This window comes from Schistocerca piceifrons, chromosome 6 (assembly GCF_021461385.2).
Source record: "Schistocerca piceifrons isolate TAMUIC-IGC-003096 chromosome 6, iqSchPice1.1, whole genome shotgun sequence".
NCBI lineage: Eukaryota > Metazoa > Arthropoda > Insecta > Orthoptera > Acrididae > Schistocerca > Schistocerca piceifrons.
This window is the reverse complement of record NC_060143.1, coordinates 543,656,728-543,672,380: the sequence shown is the minus strand read 5'-3', so window position 1 is coordinate 543,672,380 and position 15,653 is coordinate 543,656,728. Positions and strand designations below refer to the sequence as shown.

The 15,653-nt window shown below is 45.1% G+C and overlaps 1 protein-coding gene across 1 annotated transcript in view; it reads right to left on the bottom strand.

The window, feature by feature from the left end:
* LOC124803453 (serine/threonine-protein phosphatase 6 regulatory ankyrin repeat subunit A) overlaps positions 1-15,653 on the bottom strand; it is a 446,739-nt gene that overhangs the window by 338,261 nt on the left and 92,825 nt on the right. The window contains exons 2-3 of the mRNA XM_047264641.1: positions 11,818-11,923; positions 1,785-1,981 (exon numbers count right to left, since the gene is read on the bottom strand). Coding sequence (XP_047120597.1) covers positions 1,785-1,981; positions 11,818-11,923 — 303 coding nt within the window. The remainder of the gene's footprint in view (positions 1-1,784; positions 1,982-11,817; positions 11,924-15,653) is intronic.

Below are 15,653 nucleotides of genomic sequence, written 5' to 3'. Positions count from 1 at the left end.
ACTGTGTGTGACATTTACATCATTAAAAATACGCAGCAGAAGATTTTTGAACAGATCTTTTGTATATGATTTTCCGAAGTCATAACTGTATTGTCAGTCCCAGGAACATGTTAAAATTGTTCAAATGTGTGTGGAATCTTATGGGACTTAACTGCTAAGGTCATCAGTCCCTAAGCTTACACGCAACTTAACCTAAATTATCCTAAGGACAAACACAGACACACATACCCGAGGGACGACTCGAACCTCCGCCGGGACCAGCCGCACAATCCATGACTGCAGCTCCTAAGACCGCTCGGCTAATCCCGCGCGGCAGGAACTTGTAACTTTGAACTTCTGTTATCAATGTATCCTGAGTCTTATATTTAGGTCCTCTTCATTTGTTATTCTCTTTGCAAGTATTTTGACGTAGGTGCTTTTCATTTATAAAGAGTTTGATTTAGTTTAAATATTCATTTTCCCTCCCCGTGTCCATAGTAGCTGTTCTTTTTAATTCGTGTATTCATATGCTACTTACACTGAGTATGTATCATCTGCACACGTGATTGCATTTTCTTTTACTGATGCTGCCGCATCATTCAAATTTCTATTCTTTCAAGGTGGGTCGCTCAGTAAACAATGAACCGCAATTTCTTCTCAGATAATAATTGTTCCTAAGTGTTAGAATTTGGTGACAATACATATCAACATTTATTTCACATGTACATTCACGCTCTGATCATCTTCGAAATGCGTCCCACGCAGAGAATCCTTAAGTGGCCCAAATAGATGCAAGTTCGAGGGGTGCCATGTCTGGGCTACGGGGATGGACGAGGCAGTGATGTCCAACCCAATTTGGCGATGTGTTCCAGTGTTCTGTCACTTGTGCTGGAGCAAGATTTCTTTGGTTTCTTGTCAGACTAGGCACGTCAGCAAACGGTTCTTGAATTTGTTCAGAGTCTTCGCATATGCCTCTGAATTAATAGTTGACTGTTTTAGCATCACTTTCACGAGAATAACAGCATCAGTACCAAGAAGAATGTCATCATGACTGACAGGAGAGTGGGCTGCCTTCAGTTTGTTCATTTTTGATGGTTGCAAACAGTGCCTCACAAGTGACCGGCTTTTTTTTTTTTTTTCTTCCCAACTCAAGATGATGTACCCATGTTTCGTCACCTGTAACGACCCGTGATAGAAAGGCCCTCCATTGGCCTCAAAATACTCCAACAGTTCAGGTGAAGTGCTTTTTCTTTCAATGTTGTGGTCTGTTGTGCACATTCGTAGAACCCATCTTTGGTACAGCTTGGATATCCAAGAACTTGAGTCACTGCACACGCACTTCCAGTGCTCACCTATAGTTGCAGAACCTAATTTCGAGGTGTTTCACACTGGTCTGCACGACTAAAGATATACGCGCGGTTTACCACGTCGGGAACAGTGGCTGTGATGGTACGTCCAGAATGTGGCCGATCATGGAGCTCAGTTTCTGCACTTCCTGACGCCGTAATTCCCTTTGCCCATCGCCCAGCAGTATTCATATTAACTGCACTACACACAAATGTTTATGGATGTTTCTTTTAGTGCAAGTAAGAATTAAATTACACCAAATTGCTGGAAACGAGAGTGCTGCCTCTTTTGATGGCTCACTACAACTCTGCCATCTGTCGCAATTTGTCGGAACTACGTACACGTCCAGATGAAACGTCGTATTAGAAGCACGTAAAATCACGTTTTCCTGTACGTGTTGGCGCCTGCAAAAAAATTGGGTCATTATTTAAGGCCCCTTGTAAAACCTAGGAACTCACCTTGTTGGGCATGTGTAGGTAGACGCCCTTCTTGAAGAGCATCATGGCGCACTCGGTGTGACCGTTGAGCGAGGCGATGTGCATCAGCGTGCTGCCGTCCTTGGTGCGCTCGTAGATGGACGCCTTGTACTTGTCCGCCAGCAGTTCGATGACGCCAGCGTGGCCATTCTCCGCCGCCAGGTGCATCGGCGTCCGGTCTGCGGCACGTAGGGGAGGACCAAGTCAACTTTAACTCGCAGGCAGGAGCATCTCACGGGGTGACAATTATTGAACTGCACGAAAAAACTTAATTAGTTACAACCTACGGCGTGGACACACTTTATTTAATATGTAAACGTCACTACAATATTCGGATTTAGATTATGACATGTTCGATATCCATGCCATCATTGGCGACGATGTGTCGCAGACGAATAGCGAAATTCTGCGCGACCCTCTGAACTGTCGGAACATCGATGCTGTCGATGACCTCCTGAATGGCTGTATTCAGCTCGTCAATGGTTCTGTGGTTATTGCTGCACACCTTGTCTTTAATATAGCCCCACAAAAAGGAGTCGCATGCATTCAGATCCGGAGAATATGGCGACCAATCGAGGTCCATGCCAGTGGTCTCTGGGTAGCCCAGAGCAAGAATGCGGTCGCCAAGGTGCTCCTCCAGCACATCACTCTCCTGCGTCGATGGAGTAGAGCCCCGTCTTGCATGAACCACATCGTGTCGAAATCAGGGGCACTTTGAATAATGCGGATGAAATCATTCACCAAAACCTTCACGTACCGTTCGGTTGTCACCGGTCCATTAAGGAATATCGCACCGATTATTTAGAGACTGGACATTGCAAAGCACGTAGTCACCCGTTGAGGGTGAAGAGGCTTCTCGATCGCGAAATGCGGATTCTCGGTCCCCTAAATGCGCCAATTTTGCTTACTGACGAACCTATCCAAATGAAAATGACCGACAACAACAAGGCGCGTGCACTTGCGCATACTAATTCCCATCATGCCCCGCGGCCAACCGCGCAGTTTGAACGTCCCAACGCAAAACGTTCAGAAGTTATGACGATTTTATTTCACATAGTTTAGTAACTGCCACCCTGTAGCTAATGCCGAAATTGGCTGCCCTCCAAATATGAAATGTCTGTGACGACAGTGGCAAGATGATTGTCAAACAACACAGTTCACGCTAGCGTGAGTAGTTGACGATTATTCCACCAAAAAAATTAGACCAATCCTAGAGAGGAGAAGCACGTAACCCTTGAGGACTGCACACAAATAGCTCTATGAATGAAAGTATTCGTATGCAAGCGACCGAGGCCATTGTGAATGGCTTGGAAGGGGGGGGGGGGAGCCTCTCTGTATCAGCGTCTCCACCAGGGGAAGACGGCGAGAATGGAGCTCATACTGAATGCGTGATAAGAGATGGGAACTCAGGCAATAGACAGACAGTAAATGTCGAGTGACTAGGGCCTCCCGTCAGGCAGACCGTTCACCGGGTGCAAGTCTTTCGATTTGATGCCACTTAGGTGACTTGCGCGTCGAAGGGGATGAAATGATGATGATTAGGGCAGCACAACACCCAGTCCCTGAGTGGAGAAAATCTTCCACCCAGCCAGCAGCCGGGAATCGAACCCGGGCCCTTGAGAATGACATTCTGTCGTGCTGACCACTCAGCTACCGGGGGTGGGCAGACAGAAAGTAAGTATGAAAGTCTCCAACACACTGCCTACACTTTGAATATCTCTCAGCGGTTGCTAGCATTTTGTAGAATGTGGACGTTAATGACTGCACTCCTGGAAATGGAAAAAAGAACACATTGACACCGGTGTGTCAGACCCACCATACTTGCTCCGGACACTGCGAGAGGGCTGTACAAGCAATGATCACACGCACGGCACAGCGGACACACAAGGAACCGCGGTGTTGGCTGTCGAATGGCGCTAGCTGCGCAGCATTTGTGCACCGCCGCCGTCAGTGTCAGCCAGTTTTCCGTGGCATACGGAGCCCCATCGCAGTCTTTAACACTGGTAGCATGCCGCGACAGCGTGGACGTGAACCGTATGTGCAGTTGACGGACTTTGAGCGAGGGCGTACAGTGGGCATGCGGGAGGCCGGGTGGACGTACCGCCGAATTGCTCAACACGTGGGGCGTGAGGTCTCCACAGTACATCGACGTTGTCGCCAGTGGTCGGCGGAAGGTGCACGTGCCCGTCGACCTGGGACCGGACCGCAGCGACGCACGGATGCACGCCAAGACCGTAGGATCCTACGCAGTGCCGTAGGGGACCGCACCGCCACTTCCCAGCAAATTAGGGACACTGTTGCTCCTGGGGTATCGGCGAGGACCATTCGCAACCGTCTCCATGAAGCTGGGCTACGGTCCCGCACACCGTTAGGCCGTCTTCTGCTCACGCTCCAACATCGTGCAGCCCGCCGCCAGTGGTGTCGCGACAGGCGTGAATGGAGGGACGAATGGAGACGTGTCGTCTTCAGCGATGAGAGTCGCTTCTGCCTTGGTGCCAATGATGGTCGTATGCGTGTTTGGCGCCGTGCAGGTGAGCGCCACAATCAGGACTGCATACGACCGAGGCACACAGGGCCAACACCCGGCATCATGGTGTGGGGAGCGATCTCCTACACTGGCCGTACACCACTGGAGATCGTCGAGGGGACACTGAATAGTGCACGGTACATCCAAACCGTCATCGAACCCATCGTTCTACCATTCCTAGACCGGCAAGGGAACTTGCTGTTCCAACAGGACAATGCACGTCCGCATGTATCCCGTGCCACCCAACGTGCTCTAGAAGGTGTAAGTCAACTACCCTGGCCAGCAAGATCTCCGGATCTGTCCCCCATTGAGCATATTTGGGACTGGATGAAGCGTCGTCTCACGCGGTCTGCACGTCCAGCACGAACGCTGGTCCAACTGAGGCGCCAGGTGGAAATGGCATGGCAAGCCGTTCCACAGGACTACATCCAGCATCTCTACGATCGTCTCCATGGGAGAATAGCAGCCTGCATTGCTGCGAAAGGTGGATATACACTGTACTAGTGCCGACATTGTGCATGCTCTGTTGCCTGTGTCTATGTGCCTGTGGTTCTGTCAGTGTGATCATGTGATGTATCTGACCCCAGGAATGTGTCAATAAATTTTCCCCTTCCTGGGACAATGAATTCACGGTGTTCTTATTTCAATTTCCAGGAGTGTATAACTTCCAATCATGGAGGATCTCTATTTTGTGTTCGGAGCGAGTTAGCAAACAGTGACAAGGAAACAATAATATAGGAAGTAGACATTACAACGCCTCTGAACAAGTATAATATGTATATTAAGTTAGTCAAAAGCTACAATAGCTAGACGTTGGTATAAACTGCTTGCTTGAATAAAAATATAATAAGTAAGGACTGTAGAAGTCACTTCAGACTTGAACTTCCTCTAAGTGATTTAGATAAAACCAAGTATCTCAGTGAAATAGGAGACTCTCTACTCCCTATCATCTCGGAAGACTTTACTGAGATGCTTTCCTTCAGAATGACGTCAGATCATGCTCGTTTTTGGGTGTGGATGTCTAACGTTACTGGAGGTCACGAAATACTATTCTGAGAAGACGTGCCCGTCCATCTTATTTTCATGTTCCGGGCTCAGACAAAAGTTGAATCCTTGGTATCGACACGGGAGTACCACACCGATATACTGCACAGACCGGGGGCTGTAGTAGTGTGATGGCCACAGAACTAGTAGTGACCAGATGGACCCAAGACAACAGTGCGAGAAGACGAGTAGGCACAGGTCTTCCCCAGAAGCAGATCCGAGAGGCTGGTGGGGGGGGGGGGGGATGGAGGAGGGTGTTATGACCCCTCCCTTCTTTCCAAATGACATTTTACATTTTTGTGTATGTCAGTCTCCAAGTTTCCTGGATAATTTCCGGAAAATAAAATAGCATAAAAAGAGGTCGAAATTGGCAAGGAATTCTACAGAAATTACAAGTTATGTTTAACATAGGACAGTGTTCAGTAGTTCGCTTGATAGCTGGCCGACATAGGTTGGCCAGTGGCCAGGACGGCTGCACAGAATATCCCAGCGCGGTAGAGGCGACCAGAGCAGTCACGGACTGACCTCACCTGCTGTTTGTCAACAGCAGACTGGATGGGGTTTTTGAGTCCACAGGTAGAAACAGCAACACAGAGTTAACACAGAAAGGCACATGGAAATTAAACAGGGAACAGAGCCACAAATTTTCCAGACTGGAGCTGGAAGCGACTCGAAGAGAGCATGGTCAGTACAACCATAGTCTCTAGACAAGTGTTCACAGTCGCAGTAGACAACTTATTGTATTAAAACATATCTACACATGTTACTGTCATTATTACTAAATTCTGCGCAGTTGTGGAACGTTAAAAGTAAGACTGACAGATAATTACGAGGGGGCGCTCCTTATTGATTTACGCTTTATTTTTTCCTGTAATTCATGGTGTGCCATTTGGCTTATCATTGCAGTACCAAGTATGTAGTGCTTTGCTTAAACCGTAGGTAACTGGACAGTCATTAAAAGTGTAATCCCTGTTCACTACAGCTGATTTTAGCAACTTCTTTCATACGTGAGCGGACATGGAATTTGATCATCAGGACAGCGCTTGACATCGAGGTTTCTGCGGAAGGAGGGTGTAAACACTGTCGCTATTCATAGCTAATGTGTTGAGTGTGTGCGCCGTCACAAGAAGTGCTCTTGCAACACGAGAATTTTTGACGGACGGGTTACTGGTTGCAGGGAGAAGGTATTAAGAAACTGTGATTCCTTCCCTCCCCCACAGAACCCAACCTGAATGAGTGCTTGGACTCGTTCTAAGAGGACAACGCCGACAGGAGATCGTAGGATTATTCGACCGACTCTAACGAGTAGTTTATTCACAAGCGCTCGTTCTTGGGAAAGAGGCTATGCGCAGAGGCTCGCCACGAACCGCCGTGGATAAATTACTCCAACCTGGGTTGAGACCCCATGTTACCTCGAGTTTTACCACTCAGAACAGAAACTTGCGCGGTGCGGTGCTAGAGTAAACTGAGAGGCTTCCTGCCGTGTGTAGGGGTGGAACAAGCTTATGTTTGTGGTGGTGAGATCAACGCCAGTGTTTTCGTAAACGACGTTGAGAACGTTGAAAGGAACTGGCGATTCTCGAGACCCGTACCTCTCTGTCCCCTGAAATCATTATGTGGAGAGCTACTGGATATGACAAGAGGACTGATTTGGTAATTGCTGAAGTGAGGCGAAATGCTCGCTACTATATGCCAACAGTTAGTAAACCCTTTTGTCGAACCATTGACGACCCCACACTGCAGTTCACAGCACAAACGCCCTTAGGAATGTACAGGTCTTCGACTGACCTGCCCAGTCCCGTCATTTGTCAGCCTTCGTGAGCATCTGGAGTGTGATGGGAAGACGAACACTTCCATACCATCTTACAATCAGCAGTCTCCATGAACTGACTAAGAATGTGTTTCAGGCCTAGCAAAAAATTCCTCGGACGACATTGACAGGGTATTTTCTTCCACGCCACAACAAATAAAAGACTGTATTCGTTCCTAACATGGGAACAATACCACATATTTATGTTGATGATGGGTATTAGTTCCGAGTAGGATGAAAGTTTAAATATTGGTTGCGTGATGAACGTGTCCTCAAAGTTCGTTAAAGGTGGACTGGTGCTCCATACTGTAACACTTTACACTTCCTCTAGTGTACAAGTCTTCAGAGGGCGTAGTATCTCCTGTAAAAGTGGTTGCAGGGTAGACTTCTTTTGATATTCACCAGTTAGGTACCGAGATTGGTCAACCACCTTAGCGGTCTGGACATACAGCAGATTTGAATCTCAACTGGCTGGTTGTGGTCCTGACGTCATTGGACAAGGTTTCTCAAATGCTTACGATCAAAATTACACAGTTCGTAGAAGGTTTTCAATTTTGTTCTTTGAGAGGAGGAACTAATGGTTGGAAAAGAACGTGTAGTTTTGACGCTAAAGATTCGTCCCGTTACAGGCGTGAGACTCGCTACTGCGGAACTTGTGGCGCAATCACGTACAGCGTGCGCAAATCCGCAATGATTGTCCTCGGATGACTACTTTCCTCCAGGAAGCTGAAATGTCTGCTGGGATACATTCGCGTGGTCTCGCAGTCAAATTTAGAACTACATTAGTTGTTCATAATCCAAGAATCACACAGCGAGCCTGTCGCACTTAGGAATGACTGACAAATCAACTGTGGAATTGTTTAGAAACATCACTCCCATGCAGCCCGTCAAAATTGTGAAGTACGACCGATATTTCGAGGGGAAAACCCCCGATATTTTCAAGCTACGAACTGTAAGCGAGAACACTGGTGCTCCACATCTGAAGCCCGCGCTTTGTGAGCTAAACCACAGCAGACCGTGGAAGAAACAGGAAGACAAAATACACACAGCAGGCACACGAGACTGCCGTAAAAAAAGGAAAAAGAAGAGAATCGATGCGTCCGAAATTTGGTGTTGCAGAAGCACGCCGAAAACTTAAATGGAGCGATAAGGAATGTGGAGGGCCTCCGCAGATTCGACTAGGAGAGAAATGTGTGGATAACACCAATTAGAAAAAGGGATAAGCTGACAGGACATGTCTGAGAATAAAAACAACAACTCGCATGATTCTACAGGGAGCTCCAGAGGGCAAAAACTGTAGAAGAAGGTAGACATTGGAGTATTTATAAGAAATAATTGAGGATATTGCGTCGAAATATTTTATGCATACGAGAAAAACGCCAAACAAGCAGCAGTCACCATCTGAGTGATTTAGGTCGCATGCACATTGAACTCACCAGTACAGGTTTGTTTCAAATGGTTTTGACACCTCAAAGAGTTGAGAGGCATGCTTCCCCACTCTCATATCACTCACACATTCATATGTAGCGTGTACATACATATGGACATTCACACACACACACAGATATATATATATATATATATATATATATATATATATATATATATATATTTGTGACTGTCTCAGTCGCAACTATCCACACGTGATAGTAGGAAACCGTAGTACTGTCTGACTGGATTATGGCCTTGACCGTCGGCTCACCAACATACAGGGACCGGGACAAATGCGTAACATCATCGGGCCTCAGCTTCCCCCCCCCCCCCCCCCTCTCCCTCTCCTTCCCTTCCCCCTCTCTTAAGTTACAACTCTTCCTTCGATACCAGCTAATCACACTGATATTAAGCTAACACACGCACGCACGCACGCGCCAGACAGTTTGTAGGGGGGGGAGTTGGCAAAATCTGGGGTATGGAATATTTTTAACATTATGAAGGCGAATGGCCACTCATGAATACCCACAGAAATGATCCAGTTCCGACCCTGTTAGTAGCGAGATGTAAATCATTTTGTTGAAAGAAAAACACCTGACTGCACTATATTTCTTCCTTCCCCTGACAACTAGGGGGCGACTGCGGCACCTCTCGTTAACCAGTATGGGTGCTCTTGCCCCGGTCGGCCATCTTGTTCTCTGTAGACCACTTGGCGTCCAAGTACGACTGCTGATCAGTCTTTGAATCCCACTTGCTACAAGCTACAATGGATTCTCAAATTAATTATCACGGTGTTATTTCCGAGTCTAAAAGTTTGCATTATTGTTGTATTGCAGTACAAAATATTTGTGACTCACGTATTAACTGTACTGATCTAATTTACAGGTTAAGGTGCACTTGCGATGACTATAGTTGGATCTTTGTACCAAAGTAAAATAACATTTTAAAGAAACCAAAACTATCTTATTTGATAAACCACATAAAGATTTATTCTACTTCACAAACACACACAAGTTCCATGCGGCTTTTCGCGGATGATGCTGTAGTATACAGAGAAGTTGCAGCATTAGAAAATTGTTGCGAAATGCAGGAAGATCTGCAGCAGATAGGCACTTGGTGCAGGGAGTGGCAACTGATCCTTAACATAGACAAATGTAATGTATTGCGAATAGCTTAGAAAGAAGGATCCTTTATTGTATGATTATATGATAGCGGAACAAACACTGGTAGCAGTTACTTCTGTAAAATATCTGGGAGTATGCGTGCGGAACGATTTGAAGTGGAATGATCATATAAAATTAATTGTTGGTAAGGCGGGTACCAGGTTGAGATTCATTGGGAGAGTGCTTAGAAAATGTAGTCCATCAACAAAAGAGGTGGCTTACAAAACAGTCGTTCGACCTATACTTGAGTATTGCTCATCAGTGTGGGATCCGTACCAGATCGGTTTGACGGAGGAGATAGAGAAGATCCAAAGAAGAGCGGCGCGTTTCGTCACAGGGTTATTTGGTAACCGTGATAGCGTTACGGAGATGTTTAATAAACTCAAGTGGCAGACTCTGCAAGAGAGGCGCTCTGCATCGCGGTGTAGCTTGCTCGCCAGGTTTCGAGAGGGTGCGTTTCTGGATGAGGTATCGAATATATTGCTTCCCCCTACTTATACCTCCCGAGGAGATCACGAATGTAAAATTAGAGAGATTAGAGAGCGCACGGAGGCTTTCAGACAGTCGTTCTTCCCGCGGACCATACGCGACTGGAACAGGAAAGGGAGGTAATGACAGTGACGCGTAAAGTGCCCTCCGCCACACACCGTTGGGTGGCTTGCGGAGTATAAATGTAGATGTAGATGTAGATGGTTCAGTTATTGGCACTACTGGTGTAACTTAGAGGTTAACGTACACTTGATGCTTCAAACACAAGTGTGGACCCTCGAATAAAGTCAGTCTCAGTCTCTCTCTTTCTCTCTCTCTCTCTCGAAGACACACAGAAATTGTAGAGGAAGGCAGATATTGGAATATTTATAACGAATATTTATACCAAATAATTCATAACAAATTTCCTGCGTATGAAAAATAAGGCAAAGTAGCACCGGTCAATTACTGTGTCATTTAGGATACATGTGCATTGGACTCATCACTACAGCTTTGTTTCGGTTTCGGCGTCTCAAAGAATTTTGGCGTCTCAAAGAATGGACATGCATGCTTCCACACTCGCAAGTCGCTCATACATTCATGTAACGCCTGTTACTCATGCTCTCCGAGGCAAGACAGATCTCAACTGCATCACTCAAACTGCATATTTTAGTAATATGCAAGTATAACTACGAAAAAAGTAATGCGTCAACTTAGCGAAGATCATTTTAAGTTGGGGGGGGGGGGGGGGGGAGGGGGAGAAGTTAATGCTTCATGCCGTACGCTGACGTCACAGACTGGCTAATATAGTTTTTTACTACTTTTTATCTTAGATTCAGTTGAGGTTATGTTAGACTGGTAGTACACAAGCGAACTTTTCATCACCTGAAGTTTTTTAGGAGCTTTCCGAAATGCTTCTCTTCACCAAGCATCATGTTATGCGGGCAAGAAGATTACACATAATGTTCTACACTAGAAGAACGTACATGAGGTTACTGACCGGCTTTATATTTGCTGCACTTCGTGAAAGTTCTGACACTGGTTTACATTTGAACAGGCGCGGTTCGTGTTTACCACACGATAGAAGGGTGCGTCACTTACCTATTGGAACTGTGGTTCCGAGGTTCCCTAAAAAGTTAATAGACCATATCCCTTTCCCGTTATTGCTAAATAATGCGTAAACCTACCTCCAAGATAAGATCACATCTTGGCCGTGTCTGCAGTATTCTCAGCCGAAAAGCGAGTATCAGGAGAGGAAGGAATTACGTTCTGCTCGCATGTCCAAACAATCATTATCTTCGACAGCTCAGCGGGCTGATGTATGACTGTGGCTTCGGAAACTCAGATGACACTGAGGGAAAGCATGCCCAGGATCGTGCTTGCACTCTAGACTTAAAGAGAGCTAAAGTGAAATAACCTCAAGGTCATGTTTAAACTCGAATAGGAAGATAGGGGTAGGAACTGATAGAGGGCAACAACTTGTATGTTGAATTACGCTTATAAGATTACAATAAAATCGTGCAGTGCCTGTGGCAGTGTTTGCGTGTGCAGAAGTTTGTGTGTCCTACGTACCTTGGTTGTCGATGATGGAGGGGTTGGCCCGCACCGTGTAGAAGTACTTGACCAGAGACTCATCGCCCTCCCCGGCGGCGATGTGAAGCGCTGTCTGGCCCTCCCCCTGCAGAACAGGTCATCGTCACCGTCACAAACTGTAATGCAGTCTTAACGCAGCAACATGAATAACACGCTGAAACGTGCTGATTAGCCAACAAGTGACGTTAGATTAAGTGCTAAGGATATTTCACTACAGATACATCCTCATTGATTACAACACTCTTTTCCTTGTCCGGCTGTCCATCTACTGTTACGATGTCTTTCATACACACAGAATGACAGATTAAATGAAAACCACTTGTAATGAGTCCTTAGTTGTTTACTTTAGCTGCGTGTAAACCAGACGGAGTGTTCTATTAAAGTGCTTTACGTACGTTACTCATTCCTCTATCTCCCTCACCACTAACGAATTTTACTTGTATCTCTACATTTCTTTCTGCACCATATTGGACGACACCATGATTTCCCCTTAACGCCAAAGAAGGTCATTTGCGCTGAAGATCCGTTAAGCTTCTCAAATATTTTGTTGTAAAGAGACTTACACCAGTTATATCATTTAATAAAGAGTAAAAAAAGTATTTATGCGGAAGAATGTTCATTTTGTTTCTGAGTGATGCCGAAGAACGTGATGGTGAGCTTGTGTAAGACGGGGCAGTTTTAGAAAGAAGAAAAACAAAAGGACATAACTCCGTCGGTGGAACACTCGTTCGCTAAAGGCAAGGTCCCAGGTTCGAGTCTCTGTCAGTAGCACAGCTTTAATCTGCCAGCGAATGCATCAATCTCAATGTGTCTGCCGTTTTTTTAGTGTGTTTAATAATTTCTGCAGTTCCGCTTGAATCTCCTCCACTGCGCCAAAGCTCCATCTTTTCGATTTGATTTTAGGCTTGCGGAAGAGGAACAAGTGCTGCCACACTGAACCAAGACAGATGTGCGGGGAGGTATCTAGTGGTAGTCCAGTGAACTCGTAACCATTTGCGCGCAAAATTCAAATTTAGGAAACTTCTAGGATTCCACCTTGTATTGCTGTGTGTGAGGCTAAATATCTGTCAAGGCAGATCTAAAGATCTGCATCCCGTTCAGTAGTACCGTGGTTTTTTTTTTTTTTTTTACACTCGTCTGATCTTCATCTCAACGGTCTGCGTTCTGTATGGAGAACGAAGTTGGCATTACATTTTAAACAGCTGAACGCAAGGGCTTATCAATTGCTTGCGTCGAGTCACAGGCCGAATGTCTTTATTTTTTTTTTAGGAAAACATGGTGTAGCCATTTCTGATTTTAGATTTTACACTAAATTTGTTTGTATTGCAGAATCGCTGTTTTGATAAATTGTTCTATGGCATCATCATGAAATGTTAGTGTTAGCAAATGTACGCCAAAATGTGTCCTGAAAAACAACGAATTTGTAACTTTGATATGTAGCAAATAGCGATTTAATACATTTTCAGATATTTCTATGTATGAAATTCTTCCACTTTACTTGCGGATACCATTTAATAAATCTCCTTTCATCTAATGGAACTAAAAGGTTAATCACACCTAATCATTCACCATGTCATAGGTATTAATAGTATAGTTTGCTACTGTGATTACTTTAAAATAAACACAGTTGTTCGAAATCTGTGTAATACGGACAAAATGCCCAGACACTCCATATATGAAAATTGCACGGAATGCATACACATTCAACGGATTGGCTGGGGGCACACTTCCGCATTGATCCAACACTTGTGTCATAAATATATGGCCATGCAGCCACATAAATTTGTCCTACAGCCTTATGCCTCGATTTCAGTGTGTGTCTACAGTTATCAACACATAAAGTCCTTACTAGCATGACACCTTTAGACAGAGCTTAGTGTTACCTAATTATGAAAAGTAACTTTTCCTCCTCTGATTAATATCAGTTTACGTCCTAGCAGAAACACTTCAGTAGCATTGACGTTAGTAATAAATAAATGTACGAAAACAGGGTGCATCCGTGTAATATTAAACATTCGATCATAGCACAATGTGTAAACAACGTCGGCACAGGAAGATCACGTGATGCTGTTGACAGTAGCATTGGGCTAAGCTAACTCCACAGTTTTGATGCTATATGCAGTGGATGAATGTTTTCTGCGGCGAAAATCCTTAACAAGGGGTAAATATATTGTTGTTGTTAGCAACCATTTTTCCTTAGTGGGTAGCTCATTAGTGTTTACCTACTAGGCGAGAATAACTATTATCATTACTTTGCAAGTGCTTTTCTCGAGCAGCATGTTCCACCTAAATGTTTCAGATATCATCAACGGTCTAGAAAGGAGAAAACCTATTATAATAATTATTTGTCAACTATTAATATACGTCGTTGTGAATTTTGTGAGTGAATTTCAGGAGTAGTTATGAAAAGATGAGCATCGATCGACAAAAGCACACAAAGCTTTGGTAGTCATCAATGTATTAATTGTAAATAATGAGTTAATAAAAAGTTTGCTATGATTGATTGGGAATGTAAATATAAATGACTCAGAAGCAAAATATTTATACTTAAGCGGATTATAATCACAGCAATCAGTTTCTCTGACAAAAATAGGTCAAATATGCTTGGTTAAGACACAAAAATAAAATAATCTTGCAAAATACGAGTAATAGTCACTCTTACGTATATGGTAAGCAGCAATGAACCGTTCAACGAGGAGAAATGGCTGCAAGTATTAACAAAATTTTACTGGCTTCATGTGACTGTGTCTTAGTCACTACACAGAGCTAACGTCACAGCGATACTGGTATCTGAGGGCTATGAGGAAGTTGTATCGATCCCAAATCTAAGGACATCCTCCCCACGAATTAACACTCCCAATGTCACCACATTTTGATGTTACATTATCCCGACACAAAAGAGTATTAGGTAGCTGGTCATGTCCAGTGGGTAACCAGATCAGTATCCAAAGCATACTCACATTTTCATAAGGTGAATTGCGATACTATGCTGAGCTCATCGTTGCGTATTACGGTAGGCTCTTCGCGACGATCTCCCCAGGAAAGCGACGCGAGGCGCGACTTGACGATCTGAAACGAGGACCGCGTACGTCAGCTTTCCCTCACTGCGAGAACTCTGCCGAGGAGACTGAACGGCTCTTGCGTCGTCCTTCCACACGTATACCAACTTCCGTGACCTTCGCTTGCATCGGCGCCCTCCGTGTTTCGCGCTGTACCTGACTGTACTATAATGGCGACTTCATGCAGCAAAAAAAAAGTAAGACGTGTTGAAAATGAAAGGGCAGCAGGTGGCAGAGGAACGACGGACAGAGTAATGGAGCTTAGCACGCATGCCTCCTTATGGTGCGGCGTATATTTGGTCGCAAACTACAGGAGGGGTGATGGATGTGGCAAAATCACAAGCTTGTTCGTCCGAGAGCAAAAAAAGGTCTCTGCTCTCAAGAAAGGGCGACGTGTGAGAAAGAGAAAAATATGCGAACAGAGCGAGAAGCTGTCAATGCAGTGTAGCTTAGATGAAAATTACAGTTTCTAACTACCGATACTGAAGTTCACACGCCAGGTTCACACGCCAGACGAATTACCGTTTAGAGCCCAGACTTTTCCTTCGAAAACTTTCACATGTGTCAGTTAACAGCACTAATTGTGATACTACCCGTACAGAAATCTTGCAGTTTGCGGCGCCTCTCTCGGGTTGGCTCCCCCAAGCGGCAGCTTGTGTCACTAAGGCCTTAAACCTGCCCTGTTTAAACGAGGAGCGAAATAAAAACGTATCCAGCTATTGGCGACGTTTAGCAGGTATCCATGCCCCAACTTGT